This window comes from Micropterus dolomieu, linkage group LG07 (assembly GCF_021292245.1).
Source record: "Micropterus dolomieu isolate WLL.071019.BEF.003 ecotype Adirondacks linkage group LG07, ASM2129224v1, whole genome shotgun sequence".
Taxonomy (NCBI): Eukaryota; Metazoa; Chordata; class Actinopteri; order Centrarchiformes; family Centrarchidae; genus Micropterus; species Micropterus dolomieu.
Genome location: NC_060156.1, coordinates 19,604,541 through 19,622,925, shown reverse-complemented (window position 1 = coordinate 19,622,925; position 18,385 = coordinate 19,604,541). Strand labels below are relative to the sequence as shown.

Genomic DNA, 18,385 nt, shown 5'->3' with positions numbered 1-18,385 from the left:
TGTCTGCTGATGAAGGCATGTGCTCAGTCCTGGTACTCCTGGACCTTAGTGCTGCTTTTGACACCATTGATCACAACATCATGTTAGACAGACTGAGGCACTGGGTGGGGATCTCTGGTACGGCACTAGAATGGTTTTCATCCTACCTGTCAAATAGGAAGTTTTGCGTGTCTGTAAACAACTATGTCTCTCCCTGGATTATTGCAACAGTCTTTTCACCTGTTTGACCCAAAAATCTATTGATCGACTCCAGACTGTCCAGAACTCAGCTGCCAGGCTTTTAACCAGAACAAAGAAATATGACCACATTACTCCTATTTTAGCTTCATTACACTGGCTCCCAGTATGTTTTAGAATTGACTTTAAAATTCTATTGATCACTTTTAAAGCTCTTCATGGCCTCTTGCCTTGTTATATTTCTGAACTTTTAGTCCAATACACACCAGCACGTACCTTGAGATCCTCGGGCAGAGGTCTGTTGTCTGTTCCAGAGTCTCGACTGAAAACTAAAGGGGACAGAGCGGTTGCTGTCAGGGCCCCGAGGCTCTGGAACAGCCTGCCCGAGGAAATCAGGTCGGCTGAGTCAGGGAACTCTTTTAAGTCCCTTCTTAAAACATACTTTTATAGGACAGCCTTTCCCGATCTTATTTGACTTTATTTTATCCCTTTTATTTTATTGTATTTTACTAATTTTATATTAATTTTTCATGCTCTTATCTTGTTTTTTTTTTTGTATTATTCTTTACACTTGTTAAAGCACTTTGTAACTTGTTTTTGAAAAGTGCTCTACAAATAAGGATTATTATTATATTATTATTATAATTTCTACAATGGCTACTATTTAGACCCTATGTGTAATTAACTGCTTGTAACCATTAAGTCACAAGGATTAAAGCTAGGGTAGCTATTAATTTAAGAGGCATTTTTGTTATATTTGTCAAAATTCTCATTGCATCCTGCAATCAACAAATTAAACGCTCTGACGCAACAGTGAAAAAAATCTGATATCTGTTGCTGTCGCAGGACTGTAATAAGCACAGCCAATCATTTAATTTATTCTGAACTAAACGATTGGCAGGCCTACCTGTTTGCTTACCTGTGCGCACTCTGCCTGTGCACACACACATGAAAATGTGTTTTTGTGGAATGGGTTTTGAGGAAGGCATGAAGGGAGGGGTTGGGATTTTTTCAGTTGAATGCTTTTAAAATCTGGCTGTCTCTTGATAGTTCTCCAACAGTACCCACTAAAGTAAAACTTACATATAGCTGCTGCTGACAGACACTTAGTAACGACAAGGGGAGGAGTACAGCCAGGGTAGAAAGGAGTGGAGGCATATTCTGCAAAGCTCAGTGTGATGATGGCAAAGGAGGAGGGCTTCAGCACCATGACAGTGGTCCAGGAGTAAAGGTAGGCTACAAGGGAGCCAAACGCCTCCATTAAATACGAATACTCTCCTCCCGATTTGGTGATCATGGTGCCAAGCTCAGCATAGCACAGTGCCCCTGTGTAGCCACACATACAGATGGAGACAGAAAGAAGATGACAGATGTAAAACAAAGTCATGGGGAGACTTTCAGAATTGCTTTAGGTAGAAAATACAAGAAAGGTTCAGAACTTTCTCCTACCAACAAACACTGGGTTTAAACAAACTCTCTGCCAAACACCCTCAAAGTCACAGCCAGTCATATTTTAAATCTTAAATCCATGTTAATAACTTTACTCTAAAATAAAGTATAATAATGCAACCAAAATGATACGAATAAAGTTATTATTAATGGTAATAATTTATATGAAATGTTTTTATTTTTTATCGAAAAGGAAATACACACACACACACGCTTACTGTTTTGTTTATTTATTTTATTTTTAATAAATTTTTATTTTTTTTAACACACACACACACACACACACGCTTACTGTGTGTGTATTTATTTTATTTTAATTTTTAATATTTCTACTTTTTAGTTTATACAAACACACTTTGATAACTTTACGCTTTAATTACTTGTTTAATGAAATGTATGGGGTTGATTGTTCTTAGGTTGTATGCAATATTGTTGTCACACATTCATGCAAATAAAGCTAATTTGAATTTGAATTGAGATAAAGTAATTAAAGAAAATATATGACTTTAGAAACAAAATTGTTAGGATGTGCTGTTGTTTTTTCCTGTCTTTATTTGATATTGTCATGATTTGGAGTTTTGTATTCTAGTTTATTATTTTGAACTTTACTTCCTGTTTTATTTTGGTAATCTTCTCTGCCTGGTGTTCTTGTCTAGCTTTGTTCCTGTTGTTAGTGTATTGTCTTATGATTAGCTTATCTCTGCCTTTGTTTTTGTACTTTGGTTCATGGATCTGTGTCTGTTTGAGTTGTTGGTTATTTTGGTTCACTCTTTATTCCGTTCTGGTTTCATGATCTGTTTCTTTCTGCCCTGTTAACTGTGCCTAATTAGTCCGGATCCCCTTCACCTGTGTTGCTCCCACCCTGCTCGTTAATTCCTGTGTGTGTGTGTATATATGCTTGCTTGTGTCTTCAGTCTTTGTCATGTCCTTGCATTGTCTATGTTGAGTGTTCCACCATGCCTTGTTCTTTGTATCTTTTGGATTTTTCCCTACGGTTTCAGTTTGAATTACTTTTGATTGGACTTTTGCCTTGTGCCTGCTTAAGTAAGTTTTTTGTGTTAATAAATATTTTTCAACTGCAACCTCTTCTCCTTATGGTCTGCATTTGGGTCCACACCTCAGTCCTCAACCTGCACTCAGCGCACCCCTGACAAAAATACTTCAAACAAGTCAATTTTGTAGGAGAGACATTTTGTTATTCTTAAGATCTGGTCCAGTGTTTTCCCTGGGAAGTGTGACAAGACTATAACGACCTGAAGACGATGGTGAAATAAAATTATATTTAATGATTACACTGCTTGCAAACCAACCCTATATGCTGCCAATGTACATGAACATTTACTACGTTCACCACCAAGACAAAGTCTATTGTTGTTAAATACAAAAACACACTAATTCAACAGTTCAAGTGTTACTGAATTACAGCAGCAATCACACTCTCCTTACAAAGCAATTAATTTGGTTGTGGTTTGTGTCAGTTTCTCTGTGTGCACTTTGATTCAGTGATTCTGCTCAATGTGGTACTTCGCTCAAAGCATAGAGGACCTGTTAATGAATGCTTTTTTCCGCGATAAAAATTCAAATTCAGTGTTTTTGTTAAATTTCAGTGTAATAATTCAAGAGTTGTGTTGACACAACAATTACACTTACAAGTCATTATGTCTGGGGTCCTCCACACTGGAAAATTGTGTTTCCCGCTTAACAGTATGTTTGTGATGAATTTGATGAATTTTCTTAAATAGCTAACTGGGCCTTAAAAACACCAAGAACTCAAATCGCTGACGTCCTACCCAAGGGTTTTCTTATGCTTTGTCCACCATCATTTAAATAAATATGGGGGAAAGAATATTTTACCCCAATACAATAACACCACTGACCTCAAAGATTACAAAAATGAATGCGTATTACATCATAAGATCTGTTGTTTTTGTGTCTGTGTGTTTTGTATTATGTACAGTGCTCTGTGAATCTCAGAGCGAGTCTGTTATTCAGAGACAAAAATCAAAATATAGAAAAAGACATTAAAAGTTTATTAAAAGGATGTTATTGGTTTGGTATGCCGTTCTCACCCAGAGTGGCTAACACGCCACAGGCAGCCCAGATGAGGAGGCAGGGTCCCACAGCTCCAGAGTACAGCAGGACAGCCTTAGGAGAAATGAAGATGCCCGAGCCTATCATTGTTCCCACAATCAAACAGATGCCACTAAACAGACCAACCTGAGCACACATGAAGAAAAAATGTCAGAGGTGTCACTTCAGTGGTCATATTTGAACTTTCTTGAACACTGTCTTCATTGAAATTGTTGTTTCACGCATTTTTTTCATGTTTTGTTCTGTGCCGTTAGATGTCAATAGTGTTTAAACATTCTGGGATTTGCATTGTGATAAAGTATCCACTACACCAAAGCTAAAAGGCGAGTGAATATTAGACACTAGTGTCAGGTGACTGAAACACAACTTGGACAGGATCCTGTCTTTGCTCTGTGTACAATGTTACAAACACTACCAAGCAATAGTATCTTAAATTACTTAATACAGCTTAAAGTATATACACCGCCACCTTATTAGGTACCTCTCGCTAGTACCAGGTTGCTATCTGGGGACTGTGGAGGCAATCTGAGCACAGTGAACTAATTTTCATGTTCAAGAAACCATTTTGATCTTTGTGACATGGTGCATTATCCAGCTGGAAGTAGCAATCAGAAGATGGGTACACTTTGGCCATTAGGGGATGGACAAGTTCAGCAACATTACTCAGATAGGCTGTGTACCTAATCAAGTGGCTGGTTAGTGTTTATGTTAACATCCTAGGTTTGTTTCAAAATGTAAGCCCATTATCTGAGCACACAAAAACTTAATAACCACCATCATGTGAGTTTTTCCAATTGTTAAGTGGAATCGATGTTTGGGAGGAATCCAGATTCAACCCCCATAGGCAATGCATACATGTCATGGATTTTAACACGATGGACTCTTTTTCCACACATGCATACATGGTTCTTTCTCGGCTACCGCAACTATCTCCCTTGCACTCTCACAATCTCGCGTTTTTTCTGCACATACTACAACAATAAATAAAGAGCATCCTATTCTGCAACAATGAACCACGAGCGCCCCATGATACAGCAATGAACCATAAGCACCCCCTCGTGAACAAAATAATGCACTATCACATTACAATATAAGAAACAACACATGCATTATAAGCCATAAGCATTACAGTCACCTTGAATAGGCTACTTATTAGAGTAGAGTGAGGGGAAATTAGGTTCTAATTATTCATTGTTTAGAAAAATGATCATAATAACCCTAATTTAACCAGTGAAACCCTTTCAGCTTTAGGGCTTAGGGAGCTTAGGGGGCCTGGACAGCACCACTGAGTAGATCATTGTGGAGTTAATAAGTAGAGACGGTTGTTGTGGTACTGCCTGGTACTCAGTTTCCACTCCCATTAAGGCAAAAAGGTACAAATGGTGGGATCCTACGGTGTGAACATCTAATGAGACTTGTTCCCAGGAACAGACACACACACATTCAAAGCCAGATAAGTACACACTCACATCTTTTTGAAGCACAGTAGCCTTCACAGGCTGCTTGCCTGCGGTCTGACAGTCCACGCTGTGGCTGGTGGAGCCATTCTGCGACTCCTTCCTCTTCCTGATGCTGCCTTTATCCATTTCAGTCTGCTAGTGCATGAGAAAACAAAAATGAATGCATCTTACACAAGACAAGATGCATTGGTCTGTGTTGCATAGTTAAGTTACCTAAACCAGTCTTTATGATAAGGTATGATGGGGTTTACAGGGAAACACTGTCCCCTACTACAGGCAGTACAATTTCTCTCATCTAGCTAAACAATGAGGCTCACACAAACAAAACAAGTGAAAATCCACTTAAAACCAAATGTATTTGCCTTGTTAATCCTGTGATCTTACTTACTGTATTACTGTAAAAAAGGCACTGATCTGGATACTGCAAAAATTCTGACTTTGAGTCTGCACAGTGTTTCGTTTCTAGTTGATAACTATTTCACTGTGGCACAGTGGTTCTGAACCACAAACCTACCTACACTGAGTGATCTCTTACAGCATAGTCAGTGGAGCAGTTAAAGACAGGCTTGACAGGTTTAGTCTTTTGGAGAGACTTCATCTACAGAAAATCAGCTGAACTTCTGGATTCGGATTTAGTGTTTTACCCCTAATACAACGACACCACTGTCCAAATTTCTGCACAAGGGGCTACCATGAGGCTATTTTTTTTACTTGTGTGATGTCTCAGCCAGTCTGAGTACATGTCAAGAATTTTCTGTGGTATGTTAGTACTAAAATATGCAGACTAATGGTGTGTTTCCAGGACAGGAGTGGTTGAAAATGGGTTTGTAAGAGTAGTGAAATTGTTTTTTTTTTCCACACCAATGATGCTCTCAAAATGTTGTGTTTGTCCACACTTACATAGGAAAAAATGTAAGTTTCCGCACACACTTAACATTGCTGCACTGATATATTTAAAAAGTTGACCTTTCAGTCACTAAGACCTTTCTCAATACACTTACCTACATGCACATGCATTTCACACTCCTGTAATGATTAACTTAACTTAATTTACTTCCGTGAATGCCTAACAAACATGAGAACTTTCTTGTTTACTAAATATATAATAATGACAAAATGTCTTGAATGTAAGGATCATCTTTGAATTTGACAACGACTTTGTTAAGGTATTACTTGATACATGATAATAAATAAATGAATTAGTATTTCAATGTTTCACTTACATGACTGACTCAGATGAAAACCACCTCAGTGATGCTCCATGAACCCTGAATGTGGCTGTTTTCAAGCCCAGGTATAGACCCACAAATGATACTGAGCCAAGTTAAGCAGGAATGTGTAATACAAATGAAAACCTGTGGCTCCTTGTGACTGAGCACACTCCTCCAGTGGGAGGTTCCCGGTTCTGATTGGACATCTTGGACAGCCCTGGACGAAAGGGAGGTGGGTAAAGTGTGCCCACCATAGTTCAGTTTCTGAGTTAATGAAATCCATTGGTTATAGCTCAATGTGTTTACCTGCTTGTAAAAGAACATGGAATTTTCATCTCTTGTTTTTTCTTTAGATTTCAGTGTTTGAACTATATTATGTTTTTGATATATAATTATATATTTGTGTGTGTCATTTCAACAAACTATAAAATATACATTGTCTGACTGAAACAGTAATTTATAATAAGAATAAAGTAAGAATATGACTGCAGCTTATACTTAGCTGTTGTGGCAAGTTGCAGTAACAAGAGCATGTGAGAATGTACACATTTTATAATTACATAATTATTAATTGTATTTTGAGACAAATCTCTGTCGCTCTGTCCGCCGATCCCATGAAGATGCTGCAAGGACTCACAAAGTTAGGTGCGACTAGTCCAATACAAAACATTTCAGCTGTGTATTGTTCTATTGGGTTTTTCTCTGATTTTTATTCACACTGTCGACACTTTTGGAGAAAGTTTCAAATTTCAACAGAAATCTCTGAATCACTTCCTCCTCTCTGACCTTACCTAGCCTGACTTCCTTCACAATGCTTCTTTGATAAGGATATGTGACACCCCTGCATGTGTGTATGTGTGTGTTTGTGTGTTACATTCCCTTTCTACTCTGCAGATCCTTCTCCTCTCTTTTCTCCAAAGGTCTCTCTCTGTCAGAGAACTTGCATAATCTGTAATGTTCTCCTTTCTGTTTATTTTTTCGAGACCATTGGACACCATTATATCCTTTGAAATGAGAAATGGTTGAGCTAAATATGAGAAGAAAAAAGGTATACACTGAAGTGTGCAGATCTGTGGTTTATTTACTAGCACATATATGGCTTTTGAGTACAAACTGTGATGTGACTGCAAGGCATGCTTTAAGTTTCTTAACATGTAAAAACAAAAGTAGGAGCAACTTCAATAATTCAGCCTTTGATGGATGTGCAGGGTGTAGTATGATAACATTCTCAGTGATAAACAAAAATTACAATATATATGTTCTGTATAATAACAGTACACTATTTATTTACACTATTTATAATACTGTAAAAGTGAATAAGTGTGTGAATAATGTAAGTCTAATTGGAGCATTAGGATTCAATTTCTGTGTTTGATCTCAAAGATGACATCCTCAACAAAATTATATAGGACATATACAAATAGTCAAATGACAACAATCTGGACGTTTTACTGTCTAATCCACCATTGATTTGTAACACTGACTTCTTCTGGTGGCTGCAGCTTCCGAGGCGCTGCAAAACAATGGACATATTTTTATGAAGCCTGTAAGAGAATTTGAGCAGTTGCCGCAAACACAGTTGCCACAGACAGACAGCCTTGCCTGCACATGGTAATCTGCTAACACAAGAACACATTGGCATATGAACTCATTAACCCTGAGACCAAGAACTTCTGACCAATAACAGAGTGGAAGTTTTCAGGCACGTTCACTGGGGCTTAGGATCTGACTAAAGGCATTTACGGCAACAAATTCATTCTTGGGGAGCCTGTGTACTTTCAGTGCTGCATATCAACTAACTGAGGGAGGAAATATTCCTTGAAAATTAGAACATAGTTTGTCAGATAGAGTGTATTTATTCACTTTATTGTGACATTCCAGGTTAACAGATTTGTAGACTGTATCTGTGTATGAAACATATTCAGAACCTTTTAACACAGAGACTATTCGCCATCACTGAAATGTCCAACATACATAATGCTGAAGTGAGAGTTTGAGTTAAAATGTGTAAAATTTTAATTAGTTACAGCAACAGAGTTTGGATTGGATTACATTTACTCATTTAATGACGCTTTTATCCAAAGCGACTTACAATCGCTATACATGTCAGCCTCTGGAGCAACTAGGGGTTAAGAGTCTTGCTCAGGGACATCCAATGGTGGATGTCTCACAGTGGGAATCGAACCCAGGTCTCCCACACCAATGGTTCATCATTACATACATCATTGATTACATCATGCAAAATGACAAACTTCAAATGATTGAAACTTTAAGGGACATCTTATGAACATGTAATAAAAAATATTTGATGATAAAGAATAAAAAAGGCATCATGTCCACATTAATACATATTTTATTATAAATAGGCCAAACATCCACTAATGTGTAGAATGTCATATATGGCAGCCATTTTGAACAAGAATGCTTGCCACACATCAGTTTGAGGTGGAGTGTGAAACACAGAGCCCAATTTACTGGGAGATGATTAGTTGACCAGATGAAGAGAGTCAGGTTGGGAAGCACCGCCTCACTTCACAGGGGCATTGGGATTTTTTTATTAATTTTTCTTTTTATTTCTTATATTCTTATATTTCTTATATTTTTACATGATCACTTCTTCTGCAAGTACTGCTGAAATCATATGAAATGTTTGTAGTCTCATTATGTTTTGTTAGCATTAAATGCAAACGGAAGTAAATGTAATGGGAATTCCATGAGTACCATCTCCAAACACAGTTATGTAATTAATGTTCTGGTTTATCAGGTACTGGGTAAATGTATGTGATGTGTCCAGGGGGTCATCTCTTTCATTGTTTTACAACATGTGCCTGGCTGTACTAGGGCATGATTGTCTTTATGATAGATTTAGACGATTTAGAGTGTTGAATGAAAAATTGAATTAATTTTGTCCACAGCAAAATTTACACCGAAATGATTATGGGGAAACATTTCAGACAGAAACAAATCAAATGAATAATGTATTTGTTTTTTCCATTGCATTTTGGTACTTCCCAATGCTGACATGATGTCAGTCTATATGAGCAAGTGGTGGTGGTGGGGTGTTGTTGAGGGGCAGGGGTGATATAGTCTACCATACTAAGAGCTGTAAGCAGCGACCCGCAAGAAGTAATGTGCAAAAGAGAAAAAAAGGAACCAGGAGTTAAACAGATGTATTGATCAATGTCATTCAATTTTCTGTTAAATCAATAGCTGTTGGGATTTCTTGGCTTCCTGATTCATCCAACATGTTGTTCAAAACATACCAATTATTAGATTTGGAATATATTGAGTTAAAATAAATGAAAATGCACCAGTTCCATGAAATAGCCTGCACACTGAAAGAAAGCTAGACGAATTAAAGAGAGGCTCTTTAGGGGCCAGCTGCATCTCTGCAGCTATTGCTGTTGGCAATTTACTGGCCTTACAGTTAAAAATTTTTCCTGCATAATTTCTTGTCCAACCGCAAATAAACACTAAAGAGGAAGAAGCAGTCTCTCTGCAGCTCTGTAGGTCAATAGTATGAAGCTGCAGTGCTGGAGGCTGCAGTTTCAGGACCCCTGCAATCCTGGGACCGCAGTTCTAGGACCCTAGTTCTTTTGCGACGGCGCCATCTAGTGGAGTGGTGGTGGTAATAAACAGCAACACGAAGGAGATTAACCCTGTCTGCTAGCACGTAGGCTGTGAGGCTGGCAGTATCAAAGTAAACAAGAGTCCTGGAATTCAAGGGTGTAGGAGCGACTTTGAACATGGGGGGGACGCAGAAGGGCTAGGGGGGTTCGGGTGCATACCCCCCTGATTTTGTTTTTAATAAAGTACTTAAATGCTCATTTCTAATGACTTTTGAAAACAGAATGTACTTATTAGTGTGGCTCAAAGAGGGTATTTGCAGTGACAGAAGATGGAGAACAGACTGGAGAGGGGAGATTATGAAAACTCGGTGCAGTTTAATATAACTTGAACAAAACCGACTACATACAATAAAAACCATGGAACAGCTGCCAGTTAATGTAGCTAGCCACAGTACAATTGTATTCAGTTATCCTGATGTTACACCTGTGAGCTGTCTGTGATATTTCCTGTGTCTCACTTGGCCCTGACTCTCCCTGCAACAAATGTTTGTGAACACAGAACTGTCTTCAATGCAAACTCTGAAGACATGGCAATGGCCTAACAAAATCTTTTACTATGTAAATATTAGAATATACAGTATGTCTAGTAGGATGCTCATCTCTATGTAACAATTTTGACTACTTTTAAATAGTTTATGGACATGTAGCAGAGACACATGTACACCTCAGGACAGGGTTTTAAGGTCAAGGACAAAGGCAAACAAATGGCCCAGGAGTTTGTCCCTGGTCAGCCCACCCTCCTGACAAAGCATTTGTCGGGGCCTCTGGGACTTTAGAGACCTTTATGCAAGTTCAGTACATAACTAAATGAGCCTTTAAAATACAATTTCAAAACTCCTCTCTAACTCTCCTAAAGTGCTGCTATTGACCTCATCTCTGCTGTCTGTCTCATGTTCACCATGTCAGCACTAGTACTGGTGCCGCTGGCCAGCGTCGGGTAGCTACTCAAAATCTTTACTGAAGAAAAAGTCCAATTACTCCCATAAAAATTCAATCAAGTAAAAGAAAAGAATTACAAACCTACTCAAGTAAAAGTAATATATATTTAATAATATATTTAATCTGCTGTTCATCAGGTTAGAAACAGCTCAGCAACATGGTTATTTCTAGGGAATGCAATTTGCTGTGCTTGTTGATTAATTTAACTATTTCTGTTTAATACAATTATTTACCTTTTTAATTTCCATGAACTTATTCATAAGATCACTTTAAAATATCAGCTTGCTTCCTAGCCACTGTTGTTGCCTGTATATTTTATTATGAACATGCAGCCAACCAAACCACTTGCTTTGCAGTAGTACAAGTAGCCAAAATAATCTGATTATTCCTAAAGCAACTAAATAATCTTTACAACGCCAAGAATGATTGTGGCAGTAACACGGAGCAGCTCGTTGTTGAAGCAGGTAAACCTGCATACAGAGGAACCTGAGCGTCATGCGTAAAGCCCAACAGGACTGTTTTATCCACCATATTTTCTCTCTCGGTGCATCTAAAAAATGATTGCTTCCTGAATAAATAACAGCTGGTAGCTGAAAAATTAGTTTCACCGGCGACATTTTGTTTAATGGACTCATCGCTATAAAACAAACTGTAACCAATGTGAACGAAACAGTCAGTCAAAATAAAGCGATGCTCTTTTCAACAACAGGATACTGTTAATGTATCAGAATCAATCCGGTGATCATCTGTCTTAGATGTTACAGTGTGAAGTCTACCTTTGCTCTGCATTGAGTGAATACGCTTTAACTGCGCCGTTAATGGAAAGTGAAAGTATTTTTTACCGGCTTGTTAAAGAGCGATGCAGGCTCCTTTCCAACACGGCCAGCAGTGCCATGGTGTGCGCTCACTGGATTTCAGTCGTATTTGTAGAACAATAAAGCCTTAAAATGAAAAGACACTTGCCTGATTTTCTAAATGTTTGCATCTGTGACTGTGACAAGCACCCGACGGCAGGGCTCTTCTGCGTAACTGCGCGCACACAGCCTGATGACAGCTCATTTCGGTTAATGTAGCCAGATGCATATTAGGCCTACAGACTGGTTAAATTATGAAGGTATCAATCAAAATGTAGCGCAATTAAAAGTAGATTACTGGCCTAAAGAAAATTCTAGAGTAAATAGTAAAAGTACAGTTTTAAAAAAGGATCATGAAAATGTGCCAATGACTTTGTTTATTTTATTTATTCATTTTGCAACTTTTCGTTACTTGTAACAAGTCTAACTACCCACCCTGCTGCAGGCCTCTTTTTCTCCCTTGAGTTTTCAGCACCACCTTTGTGTGGTGTCTGACTTTTTCGAGAGGCCTAACTTTAGGCTACATGTTTTTTGTCAGCTTTTCAACCGTTTAATCATGTTTGATACAGAGTGTGTGATTGATTGACTAGTCACTCAAACCGCACCGGCTATAAGCGAACTCCGAAATCACCTGAAAAAAGTGAGGGGGACTAAACATCGATTTTGAAATGTGGGGGGGACATGTCTCCTAAGCGTATTCTGGAATTGCAGTTCCGGCCCTAGGATTGCGGTCCTGAACCTGCAGCCTCCGGTACTGCAGCTACATGCTACTCCTGTAGGTGGCGATAGCAGCTCGCTGCAGATGTGCTCTTGTCATTCCTCAATTACGTCACTTCCACCCAAACAAATGCAGCTGGGCAGCGAGGGACCGTGACTTTCAGAAGCGTGGAGTGAAAATTACGAAAGCTCGCTGGCAGTATGAACGCGGCTCTGAAGCACTGGAAGGAGGCGGCAACACTTATTTTAGCCGCGGGCCAGAGGCTCGGCACGCACACTGTACCGTCAAGGACACCGCTGGGCAGCAGCCTTGGACGGTCACACCTGCCCCACAAGTCCTGCTTTGATTACGACGTTTTACTGCTTAAACGAAGCAGTAAAAGTGGATTCATGCCCAATGCGTACGTGTTTCCCGGCGGCATGGTGGACTCCTCGGACTTTTCCAGTGAATGGCTGGACATTTTCAAATCTTTCAGGAACTCGCCCAATTTTGGTTTGAGTAGTGTCAAACAGCCTGCGGAGACTAGACCTCCAATCTTCGCCACAGACCGACTAAAACTGGGCTCTCCTATCCCGGGGGAGGTCGCCTTCCGCATCACCGCCTTGAGGGAGACGTTTGAGGAGTCCGGTGTGCTCCTGGTCGTGTCTAAACTGGAGGAGAGAAGTTTGTTAAAGAGCATAGAGGACAGGTGTGCCACTGATCAAGTGCTGCATTACAAAGTTAACGAGCTGTGCAGTAGTGAACTCGCAAAGTGGAGGGCTCTAGTAAACCAAAACCCCTCCAACTTCGTCAGGATGTGCAGGGAGTTGGAGGTGTTGCCTAACATCTGGGCTTTACATGAGTGGGGCAACTGGCTGACTCCCACAGCCCGATACGGTGTGACGAGGTTTGACACAGTTTTCTTCATCTGCTGCCTGCAGGAGATCCCGCACACACTTCAAGACGAGAAGGAAATCGTGCGCTTTCAGGTAATGACTTTATAATATGAATACATTTATATCAAGTCATGTTCATACAATAGGGGAAATAAAAAAATTGTATTCCAAAGAATAAAATGAGTGAAAGTGTACAGGCTCGAATAATATCATTAAGGCTGAAACAAAATGTTGATTAATCAGTCAGCAGAAAATGAATCATAACTATTCTAATGATGTCATTTCTTTTTCTAGCATGTGCTCAACAGTCTCTGGTCCCAGCATCAGTTGTGTGGATTTTCTGCTCTCTGGCAGTCTTGTGTGATAGTGAGACAGCATAAATCCTTTTTTGGCATACATAAATGGGATGGTGGTATGGGTTTAGGAATGCACACAGTGCTTCCATTACATAGATTGTCCACTAGAGAGCACTGACAATGCAATAAAACATGTCAACATGTAAAAAATGTCTCATCAGTCGATATCGATGACTGTCACGATAAATGTCAAATCATTATTTCTTTCAAGTTGAAAGGCTGATTTTTGCTCCGGGGTGAAAGTTGAAGAAACCAGATGGTTTTAAATATTCTTTATGGTCAGAACAAACACTGGATGCCAAAAAGTGGATCACTTCACAAATCTCAGGAAGAACATTCAGAACAATTATGACAAAATTGTTTTTCAACAAATATGCATGAGTAAAATTTTTTCAGTCTCTTTTCCTACAAAATACCTCTGGAGCAACTAGGGGTTAAGTGTCTTGCTCAGGGACACAATGGTGGATGCCAAACAATGGATAATTTATCAATGGATTGACATAATTGGCAGATTAATCAATTATGAATATATTTTTTTAGTTGCAGTAGTCATCCTAATAATTGATTGATAATAATTGATTAAAACTGCTCAGAAGATCATTGGTAACCATCTGCCAAGCATCAGTGATATCGGTGAGATGAGGTGCCTATGCAGAGGCCAAAGGAAACAAAAGGACAGTACCCACCCAGCCACAGCATGTTCACCCTGCTGCCTTCTGGGAAGAGATATAGAAGTTTCTGCTGCCATACAACCAGACTGCAGAGCAGCTTTTTCCCCCAAGTTATCAGACTCTTAAACTCTAATTCATCCTCAGCACTGCTCCACTGAATATAGTTTATTTCTGTTTACCATTTTTATAATTGATGCAGTATTAATGTATATGGTCTTCTATGTAGCAGAATGGAGTTACAAAACTCAATTTCATTATATAACCTGTTATATTGTGACAAATGTACCTACCTACCTATACAATTGACCCTTCGCTAAGCAACGCCCCGAACATGCGGGTGGCCAATCACAGCGCAGTATAGGACTCGCTCTAACTGAAGTCTGCCACTTTCATGGCCGCGCTCCATTGACTCTAATGTAAAACAAGTTGTTTTCAAGCTTTCTTTTGCAGTATTTTTCCAAGATATGGTCAAACACTGTTCCTGCTTCTTTCTGAGATCGTTTCTTTCCAAAAATTAGACAATATTTCTCCGGAGAGTGTTGTAATAAACAGTGGCAGCGCCGTGATAAAAGGCTGTCAGGTCCAACAGCTTGTCGGACTTAGCAACCGTAACTAAGGGGGGCGTGGCTTAGTGAAGGGTCAATTGAGGAGACTCAAAAGCAGTTGTTCTGCTCTGGTTACCAGCTGTCTAGTGGTAAGAGGACAGATTAGACTGAGACAGCTGGTGTTACAGCTTATGCTTGGGAATAATAGTTCAAAACATAATTCAGCAAGTCCTTGAAATGAGACTGATAATGAGTTTCCAAAATTACTCAGTCTTGCTCCATGATTATCAAACTATGATGAATCGTAATGTGAAACACACTTGTACAGTTATCCAACGAAGGTTAAAATCAAGGGCAACTGGACTTGGTTGAAGATACTGGAAGACGTTTCGTCCCTCATCCAAAGGACTTCTTCAGTTCTGACTGACTGGCAGGGAAACTCAGCTATTTAACCTCAGTGGGGTCGTTATCCCGGGTCATCGATACCGCTGGTTCGTTAGTGTTCCTTGTTGCTGTGACGACAGTCGTTACAGTCGTTAAGACTACCTGTGGCCAAGACTGAACGACCATCGTTGGTATCCTCACCTGAGGCCAATAGGTTACGTTTGTTGAGTGTCCTTGGAAGTGATGAAAGGACAGCATTGTAAGTGGGGGATAAGTGGTGGCGTAGACCCCCTCCCCTGTTCAATGACGGCTTCTCGACCCTGGTGTAGATGGCTTCCTTGACACCTCTTTCAAACCATCCAGACCTGGATGACTGAGAATCTTCATAGACACTTGTACAGTTGTTAAACACTACCTCTCGCTGTGTGTTTCAGTGGTCCACCCCCTCAGAGGTCCTACAGAGCTACCAGGAACGGAAGTTGTGGATCGCCTCCCCACAGCTCTATGAGCTCAGCCGCATGTGCCGCTTCCCTTTGCTGAATGACCTCCACAATTTCTCCAGCCAGCGTGCCACAGAGGGCTGCGAACAGTGGCTGCCTGTTGTTGTCTTAAAAGACGAACACTACATTTCACTGCTGCCAGGTGCTGATTGCCTATTTCATGTAATCCACATCCAAACGAGTGTTGAAGCATAGCAAATGGATGTTTGGCTGCACTAAATGATATTATACTGCTGGTATGGTTGCACTTAATTATGTATTTAGTGCAGCTTTATAAGATGGCTCATGAATGTGAAGCAACATTCTATATGAGGGGGCTGAAACCTACACACACTCTACACTTTCTACAATGTCAGTCACCGCTTTTAATACAGGTTGCACATTGAAGGCAAACATGACTGGCCTTACCAATGTAGTATTGGTACAAATTCTCAATTCATTCGACTTTCTTGAATCTATGGAACACATTAGTCTTTCTATTTAATTATTTTTTGCAAAGAAATAGCAGTAGGCTACACTACATTATGTAAGCATTGTTCCTGGCTCCAGAAAGCCCAGCTAACTGATTAATTAATTTTTTATCTTGCATTTTTATGTTGTGGTTGGGTTCAGGGTCCTGGCCGTCTCAGTCATGTATCTTTAATTAAGCTAAAGCTTCTTCTTCCCTTTGTTCTTTTACCCACTACTTTACGAAGATAATGTTGGTGATTACTGTGAAATGGTAACATGAATTCTTATGATAGATTAACCATTTGTTTGTCTACTCTTTCCAGGTGACAAACTGTACCCTTCAGGAGAGGCTGAGGGGGATTCGAGCACCGACACTCAGCTGGAGGATCCTCAGGATGATTCTGGACTGAACCGCATTGTGATCTCAGATCCATACACTGCAACTCTACAGGTCACCATCACGCCCAAGTACAATCATCTGCTCCCTGTTGTAGAGCAAGCCTTCCCACATGACTCAGAAAGCAAGCCTTGACTTTGAGCCTACACATTGTACGAGCCCTAAAACTGCTCTGCAATGCATATAATTTTTGTACCATTATTATTGAAAGCAGCGGTCTGAAGCACTGCTTATGGAAATATCAAATGGGCCTTTTTCACAGCAGATATTTTGACTTGTCATGGTAGGAAAAGCACAGGTGTTACTAATAACACTTAAAATGGCTCTGTTCTATTCATGTGACATAGTAAGGAGGCAGACACGTGTGGTGACTACTCGCAGAGCTAGTTAGTGAGCTGTTGTAGCTGGCAAGATAACCGCCAGTCAATCACAATACCTTCCGGAGGGTATCTCCATTGTCTCTCTCCTTTTTTGCATTTTGTTCTCCAGTAACTTAAATAAAAATGTGCAAGATGAAGAGGGAACATTAAGCTCTCTGCTGCTACGAGCCAGCTAACAGGACAGGAAATTCAGTTTAGTCAATAGATGTATTTGTATCATTGACTCCTGTCTCAAAACTACTACAATTCCTCCATTTTTGTCTCTCTGCCGTTTCCTCCCCACAAAGGTCAGCACAACCCAGACATCTTGTTATACTGTAAAAGTTCACCAGTGTTGAACTCTACGTGGACCTCGCACGGATTAATTTTGCCTCCTCGTGTGTGTGTGTGTGTGTGTGTGTGTGTGTGTGTGTGTGTGTGTGTGTGTGTGTGTGTGTGTGTGTGTGTGTGTGTGTGTGTGTGTGTGTGTGTGTGTGTGTGTGTGTGTGTGTGTGTGTGTGTGTGTGTGTGTGTGTGTGTGTGTGTGTGTGTGTGTGTGTGTGTGTGTGTGTGTGTGTGGTGGTCCCTCCCAGTAGGAGTGCATATGTCAGTGGTGGATGCACTGTAGGGCTTCCACCCTTTCTCCTTTGGGTGTCTTCCCTGCTCACAGAGGTGTCCTTCATGGCAAATTGATAACTCATAAGAAATGATCTCTGTCATAGGTTGTACCCTGTGTCTGCCATTTATAAATTCATTTATTATTAAATGGATCAATTTATTCATTATTAATTTGGTCTTTTCACTGATGCTGTCTCAAACTGCTTTTTGGTGATTTGTGCTTATTATTACATTATCAAAGTCCAAGTCAGCTTTATTGTCAATTTCTCCACATGTACCGGACTGGCGTTTCTCACTAACCAACCCACGGTAAAATAAATAAAATGCACAAACAACTAAATTTAGAATAAAAACGAAGTACTTAAAACCAGACAGCAAAGAGAAACTTTCTGTATGATATAAAAAATAGTGCAACATTGCTATATACAAAAACAGCAGCAAAACCAGGTTCAGTAGAGAGGTAAACACGTTTGGTATTTGGTAATGCAAAATGTAAGATATCCTATGATATAATGGTGCAGAAAAAAGGGGGGGTCAGAGGGTTGGGGGTGGAAGAGAAGGGGAAAGAGTTCAGCATATGGTTCGTGCTGCATAAGGTGGTAGCCATGGAGTTGACATTGGGGGTGGGGGCAAATCTGCTGTGGGGGTCTAGGGGTGCGACCCCCCCCCCCCCCCCCCCCCCCCCCCCCCCCCCCCCCCCCC

At 40.1% G+C, this 18,385-nt stretch overlaps 2 protein-coding genes across 2 annotated transcripts; one reads left to right on the top strand and one right to left on the bottom strand.

The window, feature by feature from the left end:
• Positions 1 to 853: 853 nt before the first annotated feature.
• Positions 854 to 6,501, bottom strand: LOC123973865 (b(0,+)-type amino acid transporter 1-like). Its single transcript, XM_046054220.1, has 4 exons — positions 6,401 to 6,501; positions 5,187 to 5,309; positions 3,696 to 3,843; positions 854 to 1,503 (listed from the first exon to the last, which is right to left on the bottom strand). Exons 2-4 carry the CDS (start codon positions 5,301 to 5,303, stop codon positions 1,064 to 1,066), a joined length of 705 nt encoding a protein of 234 aa, XP_045910176.1. The 5' UTR covers positions 5,304 to 5,309; positions 6,401 to 6,501; the 3' UTR covers positions 854 to 1,063.
• A 6,146-nt stretch (positions 6,502 to 12,647) lies between these two features.
• Positions 12,648 to 17,223, top strand: nudt19 (nudix (nucleoside diphosphate linked moiety X)-type motif 19). Its single transcript, XM_046054951.1, has 3 exons — positions 12,648 to 13,496; positions 15,794 to 16,001; positions 16,633 to 17,223. The coding sequence occupies exons 1-3, from the start codon at positions 12,729 to 12,731 to the stop codon at positions 16,839 to 16,841; spliced, it is 1,185 nt and encodes a 394-aa protein (XP_045910907.1). The 5' UTR covers positions 12,648 to 12,728; the 3' UTR covers positions 16,842 to 17,223.
• The last annotated feature ends 1,162 nt before the right edge of the window (positions 17,224 to 18,385 follow it).